Genomic DNA, 27614 nt, shown 5'->3' on the forward strand with positions numbered 1-27614 from the left:
TAAGCATACAGCAACCCTATCAAGATAATGAAAAAGAAGAAAAAAAGGTATCATTCAAATCTGCAAATCCCCAACCAACCCAACTAAACCTCACTCGGCATCTAAAAGCGCAACAGGAGCCTGATTATCAACCTGAATTCCACCCCTCTTCTTCTCATTACTATCCCAGAACGGCAACTTCCAGCCACCCTCATTCTCGGGTGTCGCCAGCCAAAGACGCATAAGGTGGCGACGGGGAGCAGGAGGCGCATGATCCGTGTACGCGGTGCGGGCATGCAGGACGTGAGCATTCGACAAGAACTGGATATCGCCGATATCGAGGATCATGTGTAGCGACAAGCGCACGCAGGTTTCCTCCAGCACGCGCAAGGCTTCTTGCTGTGCGTCTGAGAGCGGGGGAATAATTCCCGCGTCGCTAAAGCGGCCGAGGGAGCGTACGTAGTATGGATCCCATCTGGTATTATTGTTAGATATTGGAATGTGGATTACCCGCCGGGGTCGATAAATCATTGGAGATAGAGGTTGGAGAAGGAGGTGTGAGAGGACTTACTTTGTATACACACGGCCCTTCCCGCCGCGCTCGAGGTACATCACGCTGGTGCGAATATATTCGTCCTGTCCCTCGCTTGTCTCGCCCTTGCGATCGAAGTACCAGATCGGTTCGGTGAGGGTCTTGAGGACGTCTGGGCGTTCTATGGCGAGGGTGTTGTAGACGTGGTGGGAGGAGACGAGATCTGATTCGCCGCCTTCAAGGGCCTTGGCGATGCAGAGGAGGCCGACGATGTCCGAGTCGTCGGCGTGGAAGTATTGGCTGGGTGGGGTGTGTTAGTTGCTTGTTCGTTCTTTGTTGCTTGCCCATTCACTGGCCACCGAGGTTGTCAAACTCACCGAGCATTGGTGCGGTAGATGCGCACTTTGTCAATCTGGGTCGAATCCTCGCCGAGATCCTTGACGTGGCCGAGGACATGGCCACGGCTGTTCTGACTGACGAAGTAGCCGAGATATGTGCCGAGACCCATGTATGCCACGGCGGACTTGTGGTTACCCCATTTCTCGACGGGGAAGCCCTTGAAGAGGATGAAGCCCTTGCCGTCGATGAGGTCTGCGCGCAGCTCGTGCAGATAGGCAGCTAGATTGGGGAGTTTGAAGTTGGTCTATTGACGGTGTGGTTAGTTTCGGGTTTTATAATTTTCCAAGTATGACTTGCATTGTTCTCACCTTTGAGATTCCGGTCAACGGGGTCTTGGATGCAAGGAAAGCATCCGACGCCGAGCTCAGCTCATCGATCTGGTCCTGGGTGAAGACATGCGTCCATTTTTCTGGGTTCTCACGATATTCCTCGGCCTTCCAGACTGTTGGGCCGGTGATTTGTTTAAGGAACTTTTCGAAGGGGATGATGTGGTCGTATAGCGGGGGATGTTGACCGGTGGTTTTCAGTCCATCTGGGAATATATCCCGTGAGATGGGCCCTGCCAGGTCATGGGGGGCAGTTGGGATAGAGGAGGTAGCAGCAGGAGCCATGGTTATTAAAGGTGGGAATATGTAGGTGTACAGAGAACCGAAGGGTTGGGTTTTGTTTATATATTCTACATAGATGGTGAGCAATGTAGTGGATTATATGGCGTGACGAGATCCGATAATTTTACGACATAGCTACCTCGGTAGGTTACCTAGGTATATATCCTTATATAGCGGAATGAGTGCCGCTACTAAGGAAGTGAAGCTGATTGGGGGTTGAAGGCCGGGATGGCGCAATTTGCGGGGTTGGATGTTGTGATGGCAGTGGGGGATCACGAATTGGTTTGATATTTAGGACATTTTGTGAAGAGAGAATTAATAAAGAGTGTATTAAAGAGAGAGAATACGCTAGATTGTAGATTCCTCGTGAAATAGCAATATAGGAGTTGACGTTGAAATAAGGGCAAGGTACCCGAGGATTCTAGTATCTACCTTTGGGGGAATAGGAATATTCAAATAGCACTTAGCAACACATCTCTAAGATCCTGTCACAGTCTCGGCCGATAGACTATGATTATGCATCCTCCAGCACAACATATTCTGACCACAGCCGATCATATCGGCAGTCGTGCATGAACCGGCTGGTCGGGTTGTTTAGATCCAAAAGAAGAAGTGCTTTAGGCAGATCTCATCTATCAACCTTGGAACTCATGCATGTAGTTAAGCTATCGGGCGAGAGCTTTGACTTCTCTTAATGCTTTACTTCAAATATGGGTTCGTCTTAGGGCTTGGGGAAGCACATGGTAGAGATCCGTTCCTAGGTCTTTAACCACTTGAGTCTCAAAGTTCTAAGTAGCAATTGATAACTCACACCATACCCATGGATATATTCAAAGTGCTTCTCTTTCTATATATAATCACCTTCGACCATTGCATGTTGTTCTTGCTCCCGGGCTTCTTGATCTTCTACCTCTCAATGAATGGTCTTTGGGTGCACCGTTTTAACATGTTTTTCTTTCCTTTCTTACAGTCTCTTCCCAGCATTGCATCTATTCTAATTAATTTATGTCTTTATCTCTTTTCATATGGTTCCTGGCGCCTTCATCAGACCTTCTACAGACAAGGATTCGATTTCCTCTTTGGGAAGCCCCACCGGATTACTGAAATCCTTATCGGGCATGAGGATGCGAACGCCCTTTTGACATCAAAGTTTTTCAGTCTTTTTATATTTGTACACTTGCATATCATATTCTCTTCGACAGATTACGTTCATTTGGATAGAGTCCCGATACCCTAGCCGATGGCCCAACGTAAAATCCACGTGGCTGTGCTAGACGCCGACATCCCCTGCATCTCAGTATACAAAGCGCGGGGTCTATACAGCTCTCAATTTCGCGTCCTCCTGCAAGCAGCCGCCCAACGCCTGAATAAAAGCCCAGGAAGTCTCCAAAACGGACCTCTCGCCGTTCATGTAACGGCCTTCGATGCGGTAGGCGGGTCTTTACCTCGTCTGGAAACTTTACGAACCATACCCCAAGCCCCAGCCGAGCCTCACGCCGGCGGACCACTGAGTCCAATAGACGCGATCCTAATCACGGGCTCAGCATTCTCAGCCTACGAAGACCAACCCTGGATCCATGCACTGCAATCCTACATCCAAACAGTGCACCACCACTATCCAAACATAAAGCTTTTCGGCTCCTGTTTCGGGCACCAGATCATCGCCCAAGCCCTCCTCAGCACCAAGGCAAACACGAGCAACGCTCCGGCATCAACATTCCACGTCACGCAATCGCCCGCTGGCTTTGAAATGGGCATCCACCCCATCACCCTCCAGCCCTCCTTCACCGCGCGCTTCCTGCCTCTGGCGCGCGCCACAGCTCAGAAACCATTCCGCATCCAGCTGATCCACGGCGATGTAGTGGTACCGACGCCTGAGGCTGAAGCTGCTGCGGACCAGGGAGTCTCACTGCCGGCACCGTGGTCCAGTATCGGGAGTAGTGCGCAGTGCGCTATTCAGGGTCTTTATAACCCCGGCCGGGTCCTGACGTACCAGGGTCACTTCGAGTTTGATACTTTTGCCAATGGGGAGCTTGCGCAGGAGTTTGGGCGTCGTGGGGGTTGGTCTGCGGCTGTTGTGGACGAGTATCTGGAGCAGATTTATCGCTCACGCGTTCCTGGTTTGGAGGATGACGATGATGCCAAGGCTGCTGCCGAAGCGGTTTTGCTGTTCTTTGCTGGGGAAGATGGGGATTTGATGGGGTGTAATGGTACTGGTATGATTACGCCTCCTCTGGGTTGATTGGGGGGTGTCTCTTACGGTCGGGATAGGATGTGACAATGCTTGGACATGTATTATATTCAGTGGTATTAGCTGCAGAGCTTTTTTTTTAAATCAGTTACTGGGCACTCCATGTCCAAGCTGGTTTCTGCATTTCTGCATTTCTGCGTTTGAGCGAGTTTGTTCGGGGTGAATCCCTTGAAGGCAAACCGCGCGGCAAGGGTTTCAGATGACGCTGAGTATGGGACACGAACAGGAGTTATGAGTGTACAATTATAGTTGATCAGCTCAGCCACCCCTTAGTGGCGACACATTTACCATGATGATGTCGGACCCTGCATGGCTGACACACAGCTGGTATGTTGGTCTGCAGGAAGGGATTGCGGTCTAAACAATGGAAATAGGATTACGAGGGACAATGGCCATTCTTAGATCCAAGAGATCGGATGGAATTAGATGTAGTACGGAGTACAATGGAGTATAATAATAGGCTGCATGAAAGCTAGACGCACCTTGCATGAATTCTAAGCGATGCAGATAAGATACCTTTCAATACTTAGCTGTCTAGAACAAACGTCTCGACTCGCAAGCTCCCCACCTTGTCATATTAAGTGGAGCGTGACATGCTTGACATTTGTGTACATTGTATGTATTCGATAGTATGTACAATGTCGTGTACAGGTCTGATAAGAGCTTTATATTATTATTTTATATGCTACTCCGTACATCCTATTATCAAGATACTACTTATACAACGGTACATACCAAACCCCCGAACTTGAAATCTCAGACTTTTCCGTTGATCGCCCCCTGCACGGCCACTCAGAACCGGGATGGCGTGCGAGTTGCAGCCAATGACAATGGAGGTAATTGGTGACTCGGTGGGGATTGGGGGCCAATCAGGCTGCTTTGGGATGCTCTTCATCGGCAGTTGGTTATACAAGGTATTAGGGGTATTGGTATTTTGGTATTTTGGTATCTAGGCAATCAAGTCATCTGGAAATATTGAAGCTCTTTATTAGAGTTAGGGGTAAACGGAGGAGGTCGGAGCTGAGACAGGTACGGAGTACTTGTATTATAGTAATGGATTATGCCTATCAGTATACTTAAGTAGGGCATATAAAGTCACGCACTTGCTTTTACACTATGAGTACACGAGCCCTGGCTAGTTATACCTTCCCTTGTTTCTTCAGTTTAATTATTATACGTATTTCTTCAATCTTAGGCTATGTACTTCGTACTATCCATGGATGGCTCTACATAATAATCTGTAGTATAAAATTAGAAATTAGAAAATAAAACCACGGAATCGAATAATACTGTAATATTACACTGTAACGTGGCGCTAGTTTCGCCACCCGGAGCTTCCCTCCCTTCTGGAATGAAGCTCAGGAGCTGGGGAGAGCTTCGGAGGGGCCGCTGATAGCGCCTATCGCGAGTATTTCTTTTCCTTTCCTTTTGCCCGAAGATTGTAAAATTAAGCATCTTCTGTGTGTTGATACATATATTTTATTAATAGTCCGAATGAAGCATTAAAAGGCATCTAGGATGCCACATAAAAAGAATGTAAAAATGTAATGAAAATCGTTTAAGAGCTCGGTGTTCCACCGGGGTTTCCGAAAAGCCGTGCTATTCGGTATTAAAATACCAGACTATACCGTACGGTTTCATCCTTTTTCTTTTTCTTTTTCTTTTTCTTCCCAATTTTCCCAATTTTATTTAAAATTTCACTTTTTAGCGTGGAACATTCCAAGAATGGGGTTTTTCTTACAAGGGAAGCTCAAAGCTGCACGCCCCTCTTTTTGGTTATCGATACTCAGATAGGGACGATAGCCACGTATGCGAGCTCGTACATAAAGAGAGTCAGAAATAAAGCTGTTCCTGACTACATATCTAGAATTATGAGAACTAGAATTTATAGGATAGAAATAAATACAAAATAATAGAAGAAAAAGAAGTACGGAGTAAAAATTAGAATAAGGCGAACTCTGCGTAATTACCCGTAATACCCCCCCAGTGACTTTCACCCACTAGACCCTCGAAGTACTCTGAATGTATGAGCCGCCCTCTCGTCCTTTTCCTTTTTTTCCCTTTTTCAATTCTTCCTTTCTTCTCTTTCTACACACAAGAGCATGTTGAACTGCATTTTTGTCTATTGTTCACTATAAACCCTGTCTGTGCTCGGCTGACCTCTTTATTCGCCCCTCCTTTTTTTATCTCAACTCCGGGGATCTCGGATGACCCATATGCAACCATGCCTCCTCGAAGCTCACTGACCAGCTCTTTTTCGGTAACCGATGCCAATAATGAGGTGGTCTGTCCCTTGAAGAATAACGACGGTTCCAATTGTCGCAAAAGATGTCTAGGTGTGAGTATTTGCCCCGAGCCCCACCTATCACCGGGCTCGCGAAAGCTATATGACCCGTGCAACTCTGGAGTTCAACTCGAACTAATCCGGTTGGTGCTCATAGGAAAAACGCTATCGCTCCATGCAGGAGCACATTCGACGTGCGCATCCGAACCACTACATCCCGAAGCTCCCGGCTACCGAGGAGAGCTTCCTGATGATGGTGAACACCCCGCTCGAGCAACGGGTGCAGCTGTCACCCCCCGAACCCGCTCAACCCCGGCGACCTCAGGGTTAGTCTTTCTGCTCTTTTTGTCTTGATTCCTGCACATACTGACGGCTACCCACAGATGTGGCGCCGGAAAGGGACGTCTATGTCGCTGACGGCTCCCCGGCTACCCCTCGAGCTCTGGATGAACCCCACCCAGCTGCAGCCACTGCGGCGGTTGCTCTGGCACAACTGCATCACCATCGGCTGGCTTCGGACTGGGATACAGACATGGTTTGTCGCTCCGGGCTGTTGTGGGCTTTGAGCCCTGAGTCTCTCCACAGTGGCACTGACCCGCATTTCCCCAGGATACCCATTCGGATACCGACTTGAGTCATCCTCGAATGCGCGGAGCTATTGAACTGCCCCCGCTCCGCGATCATTTCAAGCAGGAATCTCTTCCGCCGTTTACGCCTCGTCCTCGCGAGCTTCTTCCATCCATCCTCAATCACTCCCCGCCCGGTCGCTCATCCACATTGCCGCCAATCCAGCGGAGAGACAAATTTTCCCGCCCGCGCAAATCTTCCATCACTCAATCTGCGCGGAAATCCAGGCAGGATCGCCCTAAATCAAAGGAATTCGGGCGGCGACCAAGTCTCGGTGACCGCAAAGCCCTTTCGGCAGAGCCGCAAACCGCGGCCTGGGCGCAAGGCAAGCGCTGGGAGGATTTGATTGAAGCCGCGACATCAGCAACCGAAGTAGACGATGAGCCGTATTCAGAGGTGAGTTTGAATGCAATTCTGGACTTTTCTTTCCAGTGCTGATGCGCCATATACAGGCTGGTCGGTCTCCAACGATTGCCCCACTACTTTCCAACGTGACGTCTGCCCCGTCTGGGGTGAAAAATCGGTCCTCGCTACCACCCGCTTTCCAATCCTCGGGATTGCCTCCTATCTCTTCACATCGGCCATTCCCACCTCATTCATACGCCGCCTCGCCTTTGCACAAGTCATTGACCCCACCACCATACGAGAACCACCGCAGCCGTGAGAGCGACTTGGAACCATTCCCGTCTATTGAATCATCGCTCGATTCCATGTCTTCGGCATCCGGCAGAAATTTTGCGTCATCGGTTTCGGGAGTCGCGCCGTCCATAAACTCTGATTCCAGCCCAGTTATGAATCTTATCCCGCCCATCTCGCAGCGCCAGCACCACCGATTCTCCAATCCTACTCCAGCGTCTTTCCGCAACAAAGAGGTTCAGGTGTTTTGTGCTCAGTGCAAACGACCTTCGGCACTGAATGAGTGCTATGCCTGTACGGAGTGCATCTGTGGAGTCTGCCGCGACTGCGTGAGCATGTTCATTTCAAGTCCGCCTACTTCATTCCGAACCCCAGGGAACGGGTCGTTAAATACCGTCCTGTCACAAGGACCAACAAGTTACCCTGGTCCTCAAGGGTGTCCACGATGTCGAACAGTTGGAGGCAAATGGAAGGCATTCCAAATCGACATCAAGTGAAACGACTTCAAGACCGCCTACATATTTGGCTTTACGCATTTTACGACTGATGTTTGATACACTCATTCTCATATTGTTATTTATTCTTCATCGTTCGGTCGGCTTTCCTGGTCTTCTTTTTTATCTTTCACTACGATATGGCAGGATTCATCGTGCGGACGACGTTGCAGGAGTTCCTTTTTCCAGGCCAGGTCTTTTCGGTGCAGGTTTCCGACAGTCAAAAACCCGAAGAAGCTGGTCTTCAACATTCAAAGGTCTACATTTTCTTTCTTTCCGCATTCTGGGGTTCATGTGGACATATCTTTTGGTCATGAGGTATATGCTTTTTGATGCTCTTTCAAGTCTTTCATGTGATGCGAGCCTGTACTGCAATGGTTTCATTCTGCGCTGTTTATAGAAGAGAGCTGTGGTCGTGGGAGACAACCGTGTTCTCCCACGCCATCCAATTCTTGATTTATATAACTACCAATCTACTCATCCCAGATGACACTGCTGAGACCCTCCGCAGTCCCTACCTTTCCGGGCTCACCAACCTGTAGAGCAGCAATCTCCTCACCGAGATCTCCGGTCTTCGGATCCCGACGCACAATGGAAACCGTCGCAGAAGCCTGGTTCCCAATAGCAACCAGATCCCCAGCCCGATTGATCACAAAGGTCCGCGGCACCTTTCCAAATGCAGAAGCCGAGTCCCGCAACTTCACTGATCCGTCCACTGGCGACCGATCAAGCACAATCATCGAATCACTCGGCTCGAAACCCTGATCACTTCGGATTGAAACATAAAACTGATCTCCAATCCTACTAATCTCAGCCGGCGTGGCACCGTCGGGCATAACACCGTCGGGGTACGGCACCAGGGTTTGCGTCTTCTCAAAAGACAAACACCCAGATCTCGGATACGAAACGTCAAACGCCATCATTGTACCCCCGATCTCATTAAGGAGGTACAACATTGTCTCGCCGACAGCCGCCGTCTGCCGCGAATTCGTCGACCCATCAACCGACCGGTCGGTGTTATCTGCCCAGAACAGGCCGTGTCGCGGCCCGCTGCCGTAGGTAATGTTCACACTCGGACACTCGGACAGCTTACCCGACGGGCCATCCTCGATCGCGTACACGCGCAGCAGGTCCGCGCCCAGGTCCGGACTGACAATGAACGAGCCGGTCGGGTCGAGGAAGACTTCGTGTGGATGTGGCGAGTCCTGCTGGTCGACTTTACCCGGTCTGGTCAAGTTGAAATGGAAGGCTTGCAGGCTTGGTTGGTTTTGTTTGATGGGCAAGGCGAAGGTTGAGATGGCCGAGCCTTGGCTATTAGGTTGTTAGTACAATCCCATATCCACAACAGCATCAAGGCAAGCAAGCCAAGCCAAGACCTTAGGAATGTAGGCAAGAAAAAGAAAAACAGAAAAACATACTAATGCGCAATTGCAATAAACTTCTTCCCCGCAGCAGTCTCATAGATAACACTATTCACGCCGCCACCGACAGTCTTCGCGACAGCGCCTTCGCGCAGCGTGCCATCTGGCTTGACATGCAGGGCCGTCAGCGAGCCATGCGTGGAAGGATCGGCAGTGCCGGTCTCGTCGGAGCAGTAGACGGTGCGGGTGTGCGCGTCTAGGGTTAACCAGCTTGGCATGTCGCCGCAGGTGTTGAGGGTTTGCGATATGGAGAGGTCATTGTCCTTCAGGGTCAAGGAGTAGACATTGCCATTGTAGTGGGTGGCCCAGAGGTGGGCTGGCTTGGAGGTAATGGCTGCTGTTGTGCCTAAGGCCGAGAGGATGGGGAGGAGGGTATGGAGGTGCATCTTGGTAGATGTGTTTCTACCTGGGATGTGGGTTGGATGGTTGTATATGTGTACAGAATACAGAGTAGGAGATGTAGATGTAAATGGGAAGAGTACGGGAAATGGGGGATCGGCAGTCCCTGGCTGTGCAGGAATGGATCGAGGGGGAAGAGGGGAGAAAGGGTGAGATTGTGTTTTTGTATTTAGTCTGTTTCAGCTATGCATATTGCATGTTTAACTAGTGAAGACTTAACTAAGACATGCAATTAATTAGGGTTAAGGGGACTCTTGCTCTATTATTCCCCACGTCAGAATTCTACGAGATCACCGTTACATGATGCATATACATGCATAACATTTGAAATGCAACCTACAGAGTACCCAGGTACTATTATAATGTCATTATGTATGTATTCATGTATTTCTTACTTTCTTAGCTTGGTTTCACCCCCATGTTGTGTGGGGGTTACTGAAACAGATCAGAAGGATATCTATTCTATATTCACATACAACATACAACATACATGTTTCGCTAAACGAGAGTCAAACCAGTGTAGCAAACATCGTTGCGCACAAGCTCAGTCTTGAGTCCATCTTCCAACGATACCGAGTACAAGCTACCACCCAGGTCAGCCACATACACAATATTGTTCGCCTTATCCAACTTCAAGCCAATAGGCTCGTGGAAGTGACGTGCCAGAATAACCTTCTCAAAGTCTATCTCTTCACCACCAACATAGGCACGATTCAGTGTGCAACCGAAAGGGTGCTCACCACGGTCCGTCCAGTACAGGGTCCGAGTGTCGCTATCTATCTCAATATCAATGGGCTCGGGGAGGTGGCTCCACAGACACCGGATATCAGTCCGATTCTCAGCAGTCTCACCGGCAGGAATATCCAAGCCAGCGCAGTAGATCTGACCAAGACCAGCCTTGCAAGGTCCCTTCTGAGTCCAGTACAAGAGATCGCGCTCGGCATCGATAGCAACACCCACACACCAAAGCGTCATCTGCTCCAACAGACTCATGCCCGGCTCCGCACGGCGCTGCACCAGAACAACGTGGTTACTGCCATCAAAGTCACAGCGGTGCACACCTAGACCCTCACGGTCGCAGAAGTAAACCTGCTTACGTGACTCGATAACCGAGATCTGCTTGGGTGTATGCACCTGGCCAACGGTGACAACACACATCACGTCGCCGCCGTCCATATCAGCCGACCAGACGGAGCCATCGCGTGCTGCCGTGCTGCGGCCCATATTCGTCCAGAAGATGCGCTGCGTCTCTAGTGCCACGTCGATACCGTCAGGCAGATTCTGGCCGACGACGACGGGGGTGAGTTTCTGCGTTGCGAGATTGAGGCGGATGATTTTGCCGTTGGAGTGCACCTGCGACACATCCCTGGCGTTTCCCCCGAGCCCGACGTCCAGCAGGTAGATGTCTTTTGCGGCGCTGTGCGGGTGTGCCGGATGTGCTTCTGCGGAAGAGGATTTCGAGAGTGGCGGGTAGAGGCCGCCCTTTTCACTCTTCTTGCCGAGACGTCCTTGGTCGAGGTATTCCCTGCGTAGCCAGTCTATTGCGGCAGAGGGGAGACCCCTCTCTTGGATGTAGTTTTCTTCGATGAAGGCGACGGTATCGAGGCCGACTTGGTCCATCAATTGGCAGGGGAGGGGGCCATTCTTGAACATGTGTTCCCAGAGTAGGTCGATTTGGCCGGGGTCGCTGACGCCTTCGTAGAGGATTTGGGTGATTTCCCGCTTGACTGCTGCCCAGATGCGGTTGAAAATGAATCTGTACAGTTCTTTGAGTCAGTTTGCTGTGCTGATGTACTACGTTTCCTTTCCTTTTTATTCTTTTTCGCTTTCGCGATAAAACGTACCCGGTCGATTCGCGGCGAGCTGTCACTGGCAACATGCCACATTCACCCAAGACAGTCTCCAGGTAAGGGAAGATCTCGGGATCGGTCTCACCACATGTCATCAGCTCGACCGTACGGATAGCAGGAGGCATTGTGAAGTGAATATTGAAGATCTTGCGTTTGCGCTTGTCGGAGACCTTGACAAGCATCAAGTTTGACTTGATAGAGGAGCTGTTGGAGCCGATATAACAATCGGCCGGAGCGTACTTATCCAAGTCTGCCAAAGTATCAATCTTCAACCGCAGTATCTCAGGCACAGCCTCGACAATAAGCCAAGCGTTGGAAATAGCGGGCTCAAGCTCGGTGAAGGTCTTGCAGTTGCCATAGGGCGCGGCCGTATACGACTCGAGGTCAACCTGGGAAATGGAGGTCTGACCCTTGGGATCGCCAGGGTCACCCTCGTTATCTTCTTCACGCATCTTTTGAATGCGCGGCATCAAGGAGAACTCGACTTTGTGTTTATCGATGTAGTCCTCTGCATCGCGGAGAGCCACCGGCGAGGGATCCCGGATGTGGACATGGTAGCCAGCAGCGATGAAGACACAGCCGATGCGGCGGCCGAGGACACCGGCGCCGATGACTGCAACGGGGCGGTCTGTTCGGGGCTTAACACCCATATTGGACGTATGTAGGTAGGGGTATGAGAGAGGGAGGTGGCAATGTAGATGGGTGTTGGTATAAAATGTATGTAGATATGACGTTGAGAGCGGGACAAGCCTGGACTGTTTGTCGAGGGAAATATCACCAAAGCACAATTGATTATGGGCTTCCATATATATATTTCTGTTCAATCTAGCATTGGAATCTATGAGGCTCTCTATGCACTTGGGTCGCAATACACCATCCCAAGCTCATTGGACATGTTAGGGCTCCGCCACCCGAAGCCGGCATCATGAGTATGAGCTTCCAAGAATGAAGGGCTCGCGGATATCATGTCTCTAGTGCTTTAGTGTTGTCAAGGCCAACAAAAAAAATGCTTCCAGGAGTAGATTTCGGTATCTACTCTGCATCGGAGGGAGTTCGGATGGTGGTGGAGAGCTTTTCTGGTCAGATGCGCGCGGAAGTGATCCTTACTACGCCGATGAGCTTTTCGCGGAGATCAAGATTTATATGAAGGGAGAAGGACACGGAGCTATCAAAACAGCTATGAACACCTTCCTTGATCTCTCCCGAAGCCAATTTTCAATAAGCGAAGAGTATATCGATGCTCTAAATATTGCTTACAAAGCGATTTGCGACCTTTATGTCGACATTCCTCCCTACTATGCTTTGCAAATGATGCTTTCCCAGCTAGAAGAAGTGCAGGAATTGAACAGCTTTGTCGTGAAGGATAATGAGCTGAATGCTATCGACAAGACGGTGCAGACTATTACCATTGCCGATTTTTACCGGTATAGTATCGCTATTCTAGACTATATCAAGTCTAGCAAAGCAGATTCTATCGCTCTCTCTGCTATCAGGAATCAAAAGTCTGGATCTTCCAACGCTTCTTCCAACGCTTCTACTTCCAACAATTTAAACAACAGTCAGAAGCGGCGCACCAACGAGCCGCCGAAGGGTGTATCTGCCGAAAACCATGTCAAAAAGTGGTTGTCTCACAAACCAGAGAAAAGTGACACTGGGCTGTTCATACTGCGGTAAGCCAGGTCATGGAGTCAAAACATGCTTTTATCTATGTCCAGAGTAGAGAAGCGACAATTGGAAGCCCGGAGATTTTACCGGCCAAGGCTCGGAACGAATCCCTGGAGTTATGTCTAGCAAGGAGCCAGACTGGGGATTCGGTCCGTACGACGCCCGTGTCGATTCGGCCGCCATAGAGTATCCCTCCCTCGTTCTTGAGGTTGGGGCTTCTGAAAGTTTGGACCAACTCCGACAGGATGCCCGTTGGTGGTATTCTAAACAAACCGAGAAACCAAACTTATCGTGTTGATCGACGTCGCAAGCGATAATCCGTACCGCGTTGATTTTGAGGTTTGGACTGAGGGTGTCAACCAGTCCACTGGCTGTTCAACGCGAAATCGTCCGACAACAGTCCTTGAATGTACCCAGAGAGCGTCGTTGCAGAACGGGGCGGTGACAGGCGCGCCTTTGATCCTCAATTTCGACACGCTCATGCACCGAGCGCCGCAGGTCGACAGAACTGCAAATTTGTGTTCACACTGACACGAGCAAAGAATACGTGTATTCTTTGCACTCATCGAAATGTGTATGCAATGACGGTGCCATGGAAGGTGGCGAGGAACGTCAGGAAACTCAAAACACGAGCAATTGCCAGACTGAAGCAAGCCACTGCTGCGAGGGAGCCTCTCCAGAGGTCCACGACACACTACACCGGAAAACGCCTGGACGAACGCATCGGCAGTAAAGCTGCAAATGTCGAATCAATCTTGATTCAGATTGTGGGAGAAGTATCACAACAAGAATGCGGAAACTGTCTCCAAAATGATGGACCTTGGGCAAAGTGTGTCCGTTACCACGACATCGATCGTGTTGTCACAGCATGTGGCAACTGTCAGTGGAACGGGCGCGTCACCTGCTCTCGGACGCTGACTGGTGTCGACTCAAACGATGTTCCTGGGATCGGTAAGTGCATAGTGCATTAAAAATTGTATAATACGAGCCTTCACGATGGCAAGCTGACGATAAACATATGACACAGTGGCAGCCGGCAAGCAAGCCAACAAGTCATCCTCAAAAGGCAAAACTTCCTCTCACTCTAGATTGCCTCAGCCAGTTCAAAGCCCCACTAGCAGATCTCGCTCTATATCTCCTAAAAAGACCAAGCTAGGTCTCCGCGACCGTTCGGTTAACCTCCCACGTGCTTCTTATGACGATCTGGGGTATCAGAGAGGATTCTGCCGGATTATTTCGACTTAGGAATTTCTAAGGCTTCCGCTACTTATTAAGTTGCCCCTTGTTCCCGAAACTTCACGTGGTCACCGGCGAAACCGCTCCTCTCAATCATCCATAGAAATTCGCGTGATTGCTCATCACGAGCAGGCCGAAACCGGCCTATAGGCTATCGATCGTTTGGAGGAGTATGTTCGCCGTATGTAGGCAGAGCTTAGGCTATATGATTCTTGAAATGCCGCTATCCACAACGTAATTATAGCAGAAAACTTCGCCGAGCTTATCGTTCCTACACGGGCCTTTATCCCAACCACTATAGCCGACGACCACTAGGCACAATTCAATCGCGTGCTTAGTATCAAATCATACATGTTCTAACTTGAACAATGGTCCGAGCATATCGTTAGTGCTCGCCTTGGCAAGTATCAGGAGGTGGTGGGATTGCTTGTGCATATATTCCGTGCTGCACAAACCATGTCTCCCGCCCAGTCAGAGGTGACATCAGTTCAGACCTATTCCAAAGAGGCGTCTGCAGAATCCTATATAGGGTTTGACGATGAGGCAATGGAAGATGACGATATATAGGGCAAAGACATCAAGTCTATTGGCATTAACCCTCTAGATTATCATCCACCTGACACCTTCTTAGCAGCGCCATCTCAATTGCCAGACCGGGACCAAACGAGGTAGCAACAATATGCGTCCTTTTACTCCCTGAACGGAGCTGATCCAAGACAATCAAGACCGAAGCACTAGACGAGTTTCCACGGGTGCGATATATCTCCCGAGTTGCCTGGAGTTGATCTTCAGACAATTGCAAGACTTCTGCTACGCCATCTATGATTGCTTTCCCTCCAGGATGCAAGGCCCAGTCGAAATCGTGAATCCCTAGCGGTCTCAGCAGTTGCCCTCCTAATCTTGGCTGACACTTTAATTGTTCCTCGTATAAGGGAAGAAGTCTCTCAAACATTGGTCTGATTGCATGTTTGGTGTATTTGGGAATATGTCGACTGAGGGTAGGTCGATAACCTATATATATATGCAACCGAAAGTTGGTGCGGATGGTTAGTCTAGGTTCATTGAAAGAGCAAATGACATTGACGAACCATCGACACCTGCATCAAATGTCATATACTCAGCGGTGCCCGGAACCAAATCACAGCCCCATTCTAGGAGCTCAAACTGCGGAGTAACTTGCTTGTCCTGAGTCATAGCATGCTCATTACAAAGAACAAAGGCGGCCGCAGCATCTGAGAACAAAGCCGCTGCAATGTTTGCTTGATCAGAATCCATACTGCGTTCTGCCATGGACAGACAATGTCGCACATTGGGCGTACACAGCTCACAAGCAAATGCTAAAATGCGGGCCGGTTTCCGTCGCAGACTTGCCCCGCCGGCTATCTGCGCTGCGGCCCGTAATATTGACAGCCCACCTGCACATCCAACGCCGTGGAGAAGCATGCGATCGACATGCGGTGGAAGGTTCAATTTACGGGCTACGAGGAAATCGTACCCTGGGTTACCTTGGTTGGTGCAGGTAACCCCGATCGTATGGGTGATCTGCTGGGGAGCGATATGTGCTTCTATGAGAGCCTTTTGACATGCTTGAACAGCAAGGTCGACCCCGGCTTGACGGAAGAATTGGTCAATCTCACTGATTGAAGGTGGGTCCGTCTGCGTCGCAAATGCCTTGTACGGTCGAACTGCAGATCTGGTTTCGATACCCGTTGAGCGGTTGACCTGAAGCAATTTTTTTCATTTTAGCAAGAATTAAACAATTGCGGAGCAACCCAAGTCGACCAGCTTACCCTGGACGGGTCACATCGTAAAAGCGCGCTGCGAGGTTATCAAGGTCCTTGGCTCCTAGTAGATAGGGCGGATATTGAGATCCTAGTCCCGTGATGTACAAGGCTGGGGCCGATGAGTTTTGCATAGTGAGAGGATTTTTACAAAAAGTGGGGGAAAGCGGGTGTGAAGGATATGGCCACAGTGAAATAGTGAGCTGGCTGCATGCTTGCTTTTTCCTGTTGATGGCTTAGCGTCCAATGACATCGCAACATATCAGACATCCAAGCGAATGTTCCCGTGAATGGTGATGGTCATCGAATACTATTTCAGTCGCTCAAGAAAAGAGCACCCGATAACTCTTGTCCTTGGAGGGCGAATGAGACCTAAAACAAAAACTTTGTTTGCAGAATACCCTATAACATTGGAAAGGGAGATGAATTGGTAAATTGGGATTCTAGCTGTCCAAAATATCAACATATCATAGCGCCTGGGACGATTATACATTTGATTGCACCGGCGAGTCACCCATAATCACATACCAGACCTCGAGTGACAGCACGCCCAAGACCCAGTCCTGCGCAGCACTGATGCTCGCCTTTCCGCCAACTCATGAGACGTTAGGCGGATGTTCCATGATCGGCCCCCCGAGGACCTGTGGCTATGTCGATATAGCAATATGGTGCCTTAGGCGATGATGAAGCAGCCTTGGATCCTTGAGGTTAGGGCACCAACGCATATTTAATCTAGTAGGTGGGGTTGACTATCTCGGTAGTGGTCACGTTAACTAGATAGAGGCCTGCATATCATTGATCCGTACCATACATTGTTTACCCATTATTTCAGTCATTATACAAGCAAGCCCAATCCGGCAGGACACTCAACCTACTGCAAATCTGCACACGATTTGGGATACTGCAGGGCATGCTTGATCCGGCTGATGAGTCTCTCGGCATCCACCTCGAACACATAGTTCACCTCCCGGATACCCTGAGGCGCAAGTGCCTTCTGGTACACATGGATGTTTCCATAGTTGGGGCTGCCATACGATGTGTCCACATCCAGATATACTTGAAAAAAAGTTAGCCGCAAGCCATGACACTTTGAATCTACCTTCCACATGACATACCTGAAGTCTGGTTGACAGAGATAGAAGGGTCGACCATCAAAGCGGCAGCTGTCTCATCCCAGAAGGGGAAAGACAGGTCGTAATACTTATAGAAGAGCTCGCTGTATGGGTTTGGAACCGAGCGAACCTCTTCCAAAAACTCCTTGGTCGGCATGACCTGGTTAGCAACATTGCCGGCGATAGTGATATTAGGAAAATCCGCGGTCAGGGCGATCTTAGAAGCTTCGGGGTCAATCATGAGATTGATCTAAATTGTCAGGAGTCAACACAAATCATGGGATTATTGAAAGGATACTAACGTCCGATCCGTGATTTGCCAGCATGATACTTCCAGTGGCCTGGAGCATGTTCAGATCGACATACCCACCCATGATCACAAGATCCTTAGCAAGCGACGCAAACTGCGGGTCCATACGCACAGCAAGCGCAACATTGGTCAAGGCGCCAGCCGAGTAAATGGATACCTGGCCGGGATACTTGTGCACCATCTCGACCATGAAATTAGCAGCTGAGGTGGAGTTTTCCGGTCGGCCCTTTGGGAAGCCTTCCTTGAAAGCCTCCTTGACGATACGGTTCGGATCGCCAGAGGTGGGATCGTTGCCCTCAGCCTCCAGAGTCTTATTCTCGGGCGCGAAAGCGCCTTGCCAGGGCAGTTTACCATGGATCATCTCCCATGCATGGAAGCGGTGCGGGGTGTTTATCAGCGGCCATGTGGCGCCCGGGTAGACTGGAATACAGCTGAGATTCCCGGCCTCTAGGGTTGCTACTGCGTGCAATGCGCCCTGTGGCTGCCAGCTGTTGGCGGTATCTAAAAATTTTGATTAGTGAACAATTGCGCCGATGCAGTACGCTATAGATACCCACCTGAGGCCAAGCCTAGGATTTCCACATCGCCATCAAGAGCAACCAAATAAGGTACGAAGCCCACGGTATACCAATCATTGTCCATGACAGCATAGTGCTTATCCGCCCGCTCTAGCGCAAGTGACCCCGTGAGGAAGGTAAGCATTGAGCTGCAGAGCAGCGGAACCGAGGTCGACCAATGCATTGTAGGGGTATGAGGTAGTCCGGCTGAATTGAAAAAAGGGAGAGAGAGAGAGCATACAATTCAGTATGCAGGACAGAAGCGATTGATAGAAAGAAACATCTCCCTTCACTCACCGAAGCCTTTATACTCTGGATTCCATCTCCATCACAAACTTCCCCATAGTCTCTCACCCCGTTGTAGTCATAGATCATCATGGACCCCACCAATCTGGGGAAGCAGTGGCTATGGTTTCCCAAAATGGATGTAGTTCCTGGATCACCCCACACTTTCACTGCAGATTTGATGTCAGCCTAAGGCCGAGTGGGACCAGTTAAGTCCTAGCACAGTTGGGTTAATCTGTCCGGGGTCCCGATTCTTTCCCTCCCATTCCCATAGATGTTGAATGAATAGTTCCGTGAGCGGATTAGGGTTGAATAAAAACCTAATTGGTTCGCTATTATTCATTTCTCCACCCTGGAGTAGGATATATATCGAGATGGTCCGATATAGTGTTGCTTCGCTATTTATTCCGACTGGCTTATTTCCGATCACTGAGGATTGATCCGGGATTTCCTAAATACGAAGGATTGTTCATGTATTGAGTATCTGGCTTTTTTGACAACCGACAAATAGAATTACAGAGTCGGAGAAATCGACCCTCGGGACTGCAGATGGCGGGATACTCTATAATTCAAATGGACGAGGTCCCTCTGACGGATCGCCTTGGCTCTCTGCTGAACTGTGGCCCGCCAAGGAGAGAACTTGACATTGCTTTGGGACCGGTCTGGGTTTTGGTCTTTTTATTTGGAAGCTGTGGCCGGCTAGTCATCCCCAAGCTATGCCCAGGTGCATTATTCGAGATTGAGGTGCTGTGACAGCACTATAACAGCGCTACGAACCTCTCAATAGTCATAACCCTCGAGCGAAAGCATCTAGTCTTAACCCACTGCTTGGCTGCCGGTGTGGGTTGGTGCTTCTGGGCTTGATGTTGAGGTGGACACCGCATCACCAAAGACGCACGAGATACGGGTAGAAAGAAAACAAACCCCGGATGTATGTATGGTCGATGGCCGGAGACGGCCGGGGATTCGGGTTCGCCGTGGGGCTACTCCAATAGAGAGAGTCGAGCAGAAAAGCGAACGGGATACAGCCGCTTGGTCATTTCAATTATCCTTCCAAGGTATGAAGTATAGATGAATAGAATCGTCTGGAGTGGGACACCTGAGGAGGGACCCAGCCGCTAAACCCCTTCGGGCGGTTCATAGCCTACGTGACCCAGAGCAGTTAATGTTTGAATATATGAGCTTGCCAATGAGATCATAAAGCATGAAAGCAAAATATGATGCGGAAGCTATAGAGTGATAGGAAAGGAAAGAAAGATACAAGAAAGAGTCTACTTATGGTCCTAAGCAGTGGCTAGGGTCTAGTATGTATATCGCTGCAGCCACAATCGCATACTGCGATTCCAGATCTTTTCCAACCTTGGAAGGTTGGTAAAATGATCTTATGTAATCGCTTAAGACTTCCAAGGTTGGGTTAGCGTGAGAATTACTATGCGCGCGGTCATGTGATAGGTAATAGTCACGTGGTCGACTAGGATCATGTGACCGGTTAAGCACACGGCTCCATGGGCGGAAAAGTCGATGGAACGGCACAAAGGGTCCACTCTCCCCTACCACATACGATAGATGAGATATAGCGATCCTACGCATCCTCCGACAGACAACAGAGAAAGAGGGAGAGAGAGAGAGCAATAGGGTTGAGTTTTGAGTTTTAAAGTGGATTGACTGACTTGAATAAAAGCTAACTAGTTACCTACGGAGTAGTTAGGTATGTTGTATATACTCCGTACTCCGTATGTAAACTACATTTATACGCATCCCAACAATATTTAACTTTGAGAACCGTGTACTTCGACGTACATGGGTACTCATCAATGTCAGACTAAGCCTTGTCGAAACTCGTCCATGCACACGCGTCTAAAGAAACGGCCAATGAAACTTATGAACTTCTGTAGTCTGAGTTAACAATAAACAAGCAATCAATTGCTCTGATATGGAGGGTGAAGTGATGGAATCGAAGAGATGAAAAGCCTGTTTAACCTGGGTTCTGAACTAAGTGCCTAGGTAACTAGGTGTTTCCTGGATGCCGAAAGGTTACTAATACAATCTATTCGGAGCACGGAGTAGTTCATGTCTATCTTGGTAGACACGGGGATACCTGAGTAGTGTAATAAATAGTATTCTCCCACTAGTTAAGGTAATTTATACTTGCAAATAGTTAGCCGAGGTAAATCAAAAAAGTACTAGTTATGTACTCCGTAAGTAGTTATACATATGTACGCTTTAGAACGCCGATCTTCACGGGTTCCCACCGACAATTTAGTTTGGACTAGTTTCACTGTCAGTGGAACACTTCCTGTCGGCAGCTCTGCTAGCTATCACTCTGCGTGTGGACACTTGAATCAAAATAATCCCTATCTCCTTTTTCTTACGCTTTGGTAAACCTGTAAACTTCCTACCAATTACCCAATTGGTGATAGTATATGTATCAATGCACATATGTAGTTAGCAGGTGATATAGTCTAGTACGTATTTATCCAGCCCCCACTATATATTACAAAAATAGGGTTAATAATTATAATTCCTACCCAGGTAAAGTTGATGGACACGAAACGTCGGAAAATCTCCACTTGATAACAAATCTCGGAAACCTTCCAAGGTTGTGACCCTCGGAACGGACAAACCCCATTATTCAAGGTTGTCTTTCCACAATTTTTAAAACTCTGCACCTTCCGGGACTACTAGTGGCAGTGGGGTAGGTTTTGACACATACTGTGAATAAAGTCCTTGGTCAACATCCTGATCGATCTCCTGATAGTCTCGTAAATTCCCTATGAACACCAAAGCACCTGCTCTAATAACGAGACTTTGTCTTATGATACAGAGTGTACATATGATATATATGTGTATGCGCACTTGTATTTTCCTGTGCATTCATTATTCAGACGGTCGAGCAAAATTATGTTAATTCCCTAGGGCCGCGATGCAAGTACAATTTCCATTGGGAACATGTATTAGGGTCTACCAACACTAGTAGGTGCTATATCTAAGAAAGGCTATACTCCTTCACCAACTTCTCCGCACAAATTGCACCGGTGACATACGCAACAGCCTGGACATGGGCATTCACTAACACCGGCACAACCGACATATCCGCCACACGCAGGTTCTCAATACCTGTCAACTTGAAATCCGGATCAACAACCGCGTCCGCATCGCCTGTCCTACCCATCTTCACCGTCCCTGTCATGTGCCAGCTCGACGAGATGTTCTGCCGCCAGTACTCGAGCAGGTCCTCGTCTGACTCGCCCTTAGGCATTGCCAGCTCGGCCACGTTGTCCTTTGTGTAGGAATCGTGCTTCGCGACACGGAATGAGTCACGCAAGGCCTCTATCGCGAGTCGGCGGTCAAAGGGGTGGGCCAGGAACTTAGGGTTGAAAGAGAGCGGACAGTCAGGATCTGAGGACTGCAGTGTGACTTCTCCACGAGTCTGGGCGTTGAACAAGAAGACGAGGAGACAGGAGTAGTTTAACGCCTCGTTCGGGAAATCCGGGATAACCCAGTGAACGGGGAAATGGGTGAGGATCTCGTAGTGCGGCACGGTCTCCTGCAGAAGATACTTCTGTTCGTCTGCTGGGAGGGCTTTGAATTCTGGCGAGGAAGTGAGCTGCTCGGTCAGCTTGAACCAGCCGATGCCCAACTCGCAGGCAAATTTCGCCCAAGGGCCTGTCCCGTCTTCTTCCCACTGCTTCTGCGCGGCTTCCATAGCGGCTTTGTCGCCATAAAAGGCTTTTCGGTCCGTGCTGGTTTCTGTGCGAGTGTTTACCATCGGCACGAAGCAGTGGTCACGGAGGCCCTGGCCAATGGCGGGTACATCGTGGACGACGGGGACTTCGTATTGCTGGAGTTGGTCGGCAGGGCCGATGCCCGAGTGCATCAGAATGCGAGGGTCGTTTAGTGAGCCAGCTGATAGGACGACTTCCTTTGTGGCGGAGTCTGTTCACTGCTGTTAGTGGCTGGGTAACTCGCAGCAGGGATAGGTCTCGTCCTCACATTTATTCCCGTTCGACTCAACCCCAACAGCCTTTTTCCCCTCCAGGAGGACACGCTGCACAGGCGCCCCAGTGACAATAGTCAAATTATCCAGCTTCTCCTTAACCAGGTCCCCGGCTGTCGAACGCAACCCTTTGTGCGCCGAGCTGATCAGAACCGACATTCCAATCGGATTTCCCGAGTTGTGATCTGGGTTCGATGGAAACCCAGCCTGCTCGAAGACGTCCAGCAGGTCTGTTAAATCCCGCTCCCACTCCCGCGCAAATCCCACATGTAACGGTCCCTCACTTCCGTGGTTCTCCATCTTGGGATCCGCGTACTTCCTATCTATGCCCTCCGGAATTTCGCCATGGAATGTCTCCAGAGCCTTAAACTTTTGCTGTACACCTTCCCACGCGAAAGTCTCATCGCCCACAATTCTCGCCCACTCCTGGTAGTCATCGCGGGCACCGACACTGTACACACCGAAATTGATGGAACTCGACCCGCCCATGCACCGGCCGCGACTGTAATCGATCTCACGGTTGTTGCAGTCCGTCTGCGGAGTAGTCTTGAATCCCCAGTTCATTGACTGGTCCTGGAAGGTGAGCCATCTCTGGCCGTCGACGCGAAGGTTGCGATCTTCCTTGTTGTCGCCTGCTTCAAGGAGGAGGACGCGGGGTTTTGCGGTCGAATTGGCAAGGCCAGCGGCGAGGGCGCAGCCAGACGGCCCACCTGCGAGATGTGTTAGGGATAGGGGGCCAGCGAAATCAAGGCCGAATGAAGATCACTCACTCCCTACAATGATAAAGTCAAAAGTTGACATCGCGCGGGGAACGACTTGGTGAGAGGTGTGGATGTCGGATAGGAGTGAACCTTGAAAGCCACCAAAAATACGAGCACGGATAAATAAATAAAGAATTTTGAGTCCGAAATTAGTTATTGGGAGGAAAGGAAGTATAAATATTTCGACCGGAGAACAGCGGAGAAAGCAATAGGGGGAGGGTCTCTATTCCCAATATGCTAATTTAAGGAAATTTTGAAGCCGTATAACGTGTTGAACAAGCTGCTCCATGAATTGGCCAATAGTAAGTTGGCTCGTACCATATCCCCACATCTGTAACGGTTTCTTTCCAACGCGTTGCGAAATATGACCCGTGGGTCTGGGTATGCTTCCCGTGTCGGGCACACGGATCGCCGGACCCGCACCAATTACAGGGATGTGCTCCTCCTGGGCGGGGCGGAGGTGGTGGAGCGGGTGGAGCGGGTGGACCTGACGCAAATTGACATGGATGATCTTCCAGGGGCTGATGATTCGCAATAGGTAATTGGCCTGACAAACTAGTCGGCTATCCGTATAACATGACGGAGAACGGAGTACATGGTAAATCTCTATGTCCTAGGCGTTCCCAGTGGGCCGGTCTGGCTGGAGCCTTTCTTTTTAATGCCCTCTAACTCCCGCCCTTATCTTCCGTTGTTTCATCCTCTACTTTGCTGACTATCGAGCACTTGCAAGAATGCCCGCTAACGTGGAGGCGTGGACTCTGTTGTCCTTGGCTCTGGTTACAATTATAGTGCGTATTGGGGTACGATGGAAGCTCGTTGGGCCGGCCAATTTTCAACTTGATGATTATCTCATGCCATTGGCGGGAGTACGTTATTTCGCCTGTCCTGCCTTCGGAAGAAAGGTAGAATTAACATGATGCTCTTTGACAGATCTTCTTTGTACTGGAAACAGTAGCGGCGTACCTTGTCGGTGCCAAATTCCAGGGCCTGACTAACAGCTACATGACGCCTGAGCAGCGAGCAAGTCTCGACCCCAATTCGACTGAGTGGTCCAATCGTGTCGCTGGATCAAAGATCCAGGTCCTTGGATGGTCGTTATACGTGGCTATTCTCTGGCTAGTCAAATTCAGCCTGGCAGTCTTCTACTCTCGATTGACGTGCGCTTCACATACCACCTTGGATATAATGAAACAATGCTAAATATCTCACAGGACTGGCCTCCAGCACCTCCCCACCAGAGTTCGGGTGGCATATATTATTTTAGGTGTGACTTATCTCGCAACAGCGTTGTCCCTCCTGCTATCATGCCAGCCCTTCCATGCGTTTTGGCAGATTAACCCTGACCCTGGCAGTGAGTTATGCAATCATCAGTTATAATAGTCTTATTATCTTACTATATCTGAACAGATTTCTGTCAACCAACCCATTCCCGGATTTATGTTTTCGTCTCTGTGGTACTCAACATTGTCACGGACATGTACCTTCTCTCAATCCCGCTTCCCCTACTCTGGACTGTCAACCTCAACCTAAAGCGAAAGATTCCTCTCATGGTTCTCTTTTCCGGCGCTACATTCGTCATGATAGCGGGAATTATCCGAGCTGCCACGATTATGAAGGTACGTCCCATGCAACAATAATATACCTACACAGAAACACGCGCCTATTACGCGCTGCGTATCTGACACATACACTACAGAACAGCCCCGATGGTGCTGAGGCTGGCTCAAAATGGGCCTGTCGGGAGACTTTTGTCTCAATCGTTGTCTCCAACCTGCCGATCATCCAACCACTTATCCGCAAAGGTTTCAGGAAGATCGGTCTCACCCACGTCTTCAGTTCCTCGGGGAAAACATCAGGACAGCCATACCAGCTCTCCAGCCGAGGTTTGAAGTCCTTTACAAATCGCGGTGAAGGCGATACCAAGAAGAGCAAGACAAACACGGCTGCGCCGACGCATATGCAGACTTCCGCATGGGGCAGCGATGAGCATATCCTCGCTCAGAACGAACCGTCGTCGAAGGATATTACTGTGGTTTCAGAGACTGTTGTGCAGAGTGAGCCATGGACATTCCAGGAAGGGTCTGGGGTGGGTAGCTCGACAACCCCCCCGAAGGAGTGGAATAGTCGGCTGTCTCAACGATGACAGCCATGTACATTTTATAATTAGTTGCGTTAGACCTTTTGAGCACTAAGGGTTATATGGGCCAAGGAGTATATAAATAAATTATGGGATGAATCCTTGGATATTGGATAGTATCTGAAAAGTCTGGCTTTGATGAGGGTTCTCCTTCTCTTTCGTGTTAGTTTTCTTGTAGAGGTGGGCACTGTCTTTCTTTTTCTTTTTTACCTCTACAGAACTGGGTATCCACACCACTTCTAAGGTATTCTCAGCTATAGTACGCGGTATCGGCAGCCTCAAGACTTAGTATAAACTTCCGCAAAAGCGTACAATAGCACCCGTGGATGTCTAACGTGGTGGACACCCAGCGCTCACGTTTAGGGAGCGTGGGCGGCTCTCTATTCACCCGCCTAAAATATTACTCACATAAATACTTAGCCCACGTAGCAAGAGGTGTAATTTCCTATTATGAAGCGAAAAAAGCTTTATGATCGTTTTCCCTTCTCTGACCATCTCTCATAGCTCACATTTGTGAAGTAGAATATCTTCCGATGTAGTAAGGCAACAATATTGTAAAGCCCATGAACGCAATTCTCTTGCTTAGCCACCATTTCCATTTCCTCAGCAAGCGAAAATCTTCATATTCAGACCCCCAAAACGATGCAGATACCATTCGAACACACAGAAGGCAGTCAAGACAGCGACCCAGGCGACGATGGTTGGCATAGAGCTCTTCTTTCTCCTTCGACGTGAAATCGAACCCTCGGGCTTTAGAGCAACATCCACAGTCAAGAGTACAATGACCAACCCCTAATTTCCGTGCAGGATTCATATGTGTGCTCCGGTTTTCACAGCACTGACATTCACGGCCACAGCAACCTCCCCGTTCTGCACAACTTCGACGGAGTGTATCACTAAGATACCATCTTCGGTTTGATCGACACTCAATAAAACCTCGTAGAACAGGGCCTTTTAATCGTCCCTTGAGTTCCAACCGGCCATGTTCGAATTTGCAATAGCTTTTTCTTAGGTCTTCTAATTGTGGTTGGAGAACTTGTAACCTTTCGTGTTCCTGCGATGTAACGTCTTTCCCTTCCAAAGCTTGGACCTGTTCAAGGAGGTATTCCTCAAGTTGAGTTATGCGTTGAAGCTTTGAATCGTACTCCAAGAGGCTGGACATCAATTCTGTTGCGGGATATCCATCAAATTCGGTGCTCCAGGATCTAAAGTCTTGTAGAGACTCAGCATCACCAGACCACAAAATCGCCTTCTCTAATATCAGGTAAATAGTTTCCATCTTCTCACTTATGTGGTCTGCTGATATCTTGATGGTCTGAAAAGTTGAAAAACCTGCGCGGCCAAGGAAGTTTCGAGGTCGAAAAGTCTATATAAATATCTAAAGCAATGTCGTCATTATACTTCATGACTTTGCGGCATTGAGGCATTATCCACAGACTTGGCGACTTACAAGTGGATCGAGTGATAAATTATGATTATTTTGATGCGCACAAGCAGCCCATACTACCCGAACTTCCATCACTGCTCCACAAAATCCGTCGCATGTTCCTTATACAAAGTACTAGAATCCAAGATCTCTCCAGTAGAAGACCTCACAAAGTCGACCTGCAAATGCTGCTCGTCCAAAAATCTAATGGTACTGTAGCTGTAGTCCTCATCATACGCAAACTCCGTATAATCGGGCTGACTGCCAACAGAGCTCAACCCCTCAATATTACCCGCACCCCCAGCAACAATATACATGGGAGCCTTGGGATCCTTCATACCGTTGGGGTCGGCGGTACCATTAACAACAGGCAAGAACCGCTGCGAATTGTGCACATGGCCAAAGACACCGAGGTCAACGCCATACTGGTAAAACAGGCCCTCAAACGCCTCTTGGCAGGGGCCGCAGGAGTTCGACGATTTACCAGTTGAGTACCACGGTCTGTGTCCGGCGACAATTACCCAGGGTGTGACACTCCGGTCGACGGAAGCGAGATCAGCCTTGAGGAAGTCGATCTGCTGGGTGGCAGTGCCAAATGGCCCGCCATTAAGCTTGGCAGAACCATCTGGCCCACTTGGTGCGTCAGGGAAATCTGTTTCAGTGTCGATCATTACGACGTGGGCCATGCCGTATTCGAAGGAATACCAAAAGGGTGGCAATGAAAGGCTGCGGGCCTTTCGGGCCAGGGCTTGGGCGTTCGTGTTGGATGACGAGGAAACAAAAGACTGCGGCATGGTTTTCTCGTATCGGTGCATGAACTCGGTGAAGTTGTTTTGGCCCTTGGGGCAGAGGTTGTTCAAGTATGGA

At 49.4% G+C, this 27614-nt stretch overlaps 11 protein-coding genes across 11 annotated transcripts; 4 read left to right on the forward strand and 7 right to left on the reverse strand.

Annotated features, from left to right (window-relative positions):
• Positions 1 to 90: 90 nt before the first annotated feature.
• Positions 91 to 1521, reverse strand: N7489_011002 (TauD/TfdA family dioxygenase; the record flags this gene model as incomplete). Its single annotated transcript, XM_056716751.1, has 4 exons — positions 91 to 454; positions 551 to 811; positions 889 to 1154; positions 1219 to 1521. The coding sequence occupies 4 exons, from the start codon at positions 1519 to 1521 to the stop codon at positions 91 to 93; spliced, it is 1194 nt and encodes a 397-aa protein (XP_056564373.1).
• Positions 1522 to 2758: 1237 nt separating this feature from the next.
• Positions 2759 to 3760, forward strand: N7489_011003 (type 1 glutamine amidotransferase; the record flags this gene model as incomplete). Its single annotated transcript, XM_056716752.1, has 1 exon — positions 2759 to 3760. The coding sequence occupies one exon, from the start codon at positions 2759 to 2761 to the stop codon at positions 3758 to 3760; it is 1002 nt and encodes a 333-aa protein (XP_056564374.1).
• Positions 3761 to 5993: 2233 nt separating this feature from the next.
• rfeD (uncharacterized protein) lies at positions 5994 to 7813 on the forward strand (the record flags this gene model as incomplete). The annotated part of the gene is made up of 5 exons (XM_056716753.1): positions 5994 to 6107; positions 6211 to 6379; positions 6437 to 6588; positions 6663 to 7076; positions 7133 to 7813. The coding sequence occupies 5 exons, from the start codon at positions 5994 to 5996 to the stop codon at positions 7811 to 7813; spliced, it is 1530 nt and encodes a 509-aa protein (XP_056564375.1).
• Positions 7814 to 8283: 470 nt separating this feature from the next.
• N7489_011005 (lactonase family protein) lies at positions 8284 to 9617 on the reverse strand (the record flags this gene model as incomplete). The annotated part of the gene is made up of 2 exons (XM_056716754.1): positions 8284 to 9121; positions 9229 to 9617. The coding sequence occupies 2 exons, from the start codon at positions 9615 to 9617 to the stop codon at positions 8284 to 8286; spliced, it is 1227 nt and encodes a 408-aa protein (XP_056564376.1).
• A 511-nt stretch (positions 9618 to 10128) lies between these two features.
• Positions 10129 to 12130, reverse strand: N7489_011006 (3-hydroxyacyl-CoA dehydrogenase family protein; the record flags this gene model as incomplete). Its single annotated transcript, XM_056716755.1, has 2 exons — positions 10129 to 11386; positions 11475 to 12130. The coding sequence occupies 2 exons, from the start codon at positions 12128 to 12130 to the stop codon at positions 10129 to 10131; spliced, it is 1914 nt and encodes a 637-aa protein (XP_056564377.1).
• A 1596-nt stretch (positions 12131 to 13726) lies between these two features.
• Positions 13727 to 14390, forward strand: N7489_011007 (DUF3716 domain-containing protein; the record flags this gene model as incomplete). Its single annotated transcript, XM_056716756.1, has 2 exons — positions 13727 to 14096; positions 14173 to 14390. The coding sequence occupies 2 exons, from the start codon at positions 13727 to 13729 to the stop codon at positions 14388 to 14390; spliced, it is 588 nt and encodes a 195-aa protein (XP_056564378.1).
• A 583-nt stretch (positions 14391 to 14973) lies between these two features.
• Positions 14974 to 16296, reverse strand: N7489_011008 (uncharacterized protein; the record flags this gene model as incomplete). Its single annotated transcript, XM_056716757.1, has 3 exons — positions 14974 to 15392; positions 15470 to 16103; positions 16186 to 16296. 3 exons carry the CDS (start codon positions 16294 to 16296, stop codon positions 14974 to 14976), a joined length of 1164 nt encoding a protein of 387 aa, XP_056564379.1.
• A 737-nt stretch (positions 16297 to 17033) lies between these two features.
• On the reverse strand, positions 17034 to 18325 carry N7489_011009 (uncharacterized protein; the record flags this gene model as incomplete). The annotated part of the gene is made up of 4 exons (XM_056716758.1): positions 17034 to 17218; positions 17278 to 17524; positions 17577 to 18085; positions 18142 to 18325. The coding sequence occupies 4 exons, from the start codon at positions 18323 to 18325 to the stop codon at positions 17034 to 17036; spliced, it is 1125 nt and encodes a 374-aa protein (XP_056564380.1).
• Positions 18326 to 21412: 3087 nt separating this feature from the next.
• Positions 21413 to 23224, reverse strand: N7489_011010 (GMC family oxidoreductase; the record flags this gene model as incomplete). Its single annotated transcript, XM_056716759.1, has 3 exons — positions 21413 to 22362; positions 22420 to 23133; positions 23194 to 23224. 3 exons carry the CDS (start codon positions 23222 to 23224, stop codon positions 21413 to 21415), a joined length of 1695 nt encoding a protein of 564 aa, XP_056564381.1.
• Positions 23225 to 23915: 691 nt separating this feature from the next.
• N7489_011011 (uncharacterized protein) lies at positions 23916 to 25327 on the forward strand (the record flags this gene model as incomplete). Its single annotated transcript, XM_056716760.1, has 5 exons — positions 23916 to 24050; positions 24115 to 24341; positions 24396 to 24535; positions 24592 to 24800; positions 24881 to 25327. 5 exons carry the CDS (start codon positions 23916 to 23918, stop codon positions 25325 to 25327), a joined length of 1158 nt encoding a protein of 385 aa, XP_056564382.1.
• A 1512-nt stretch (positions 25328 to 26839) lies between these two features.
• Positions 26840 to 27541, reverse strand: N7489_011012 (metallophosphoesterase family protein; the record flags this gene model as incomplete). The annotated part of the gene is made up of 1 exon (XM_056716761.1): positions 26840 to 27541. The coding sequence occupies one exon, from the start codon at positions 27539 to 27541 to the stop codon at positions 26840 to 26842; it is 702 nt and encodes a 233-aa protein (XP_056564383.1).
• Between the last annotated feature and the right edge of the window lie 73 nt (positions 27542 to 27614).

The sequence above is a fragment of the Penicillium chrysogenum genome (assembly GCF_028827035.1).
Source record: "Penicillium chrysogenum strain IBT 35668 chromosome Unknown utg000005l_segment0_segment0, whole genome shotgun sequence".
NCBI lineage: Eukaryota > Fungi > Ascomycota > Eurotiomycetes > Eurotiales > Aspergillaceae > Penicillium > Penicillium chrysogenum.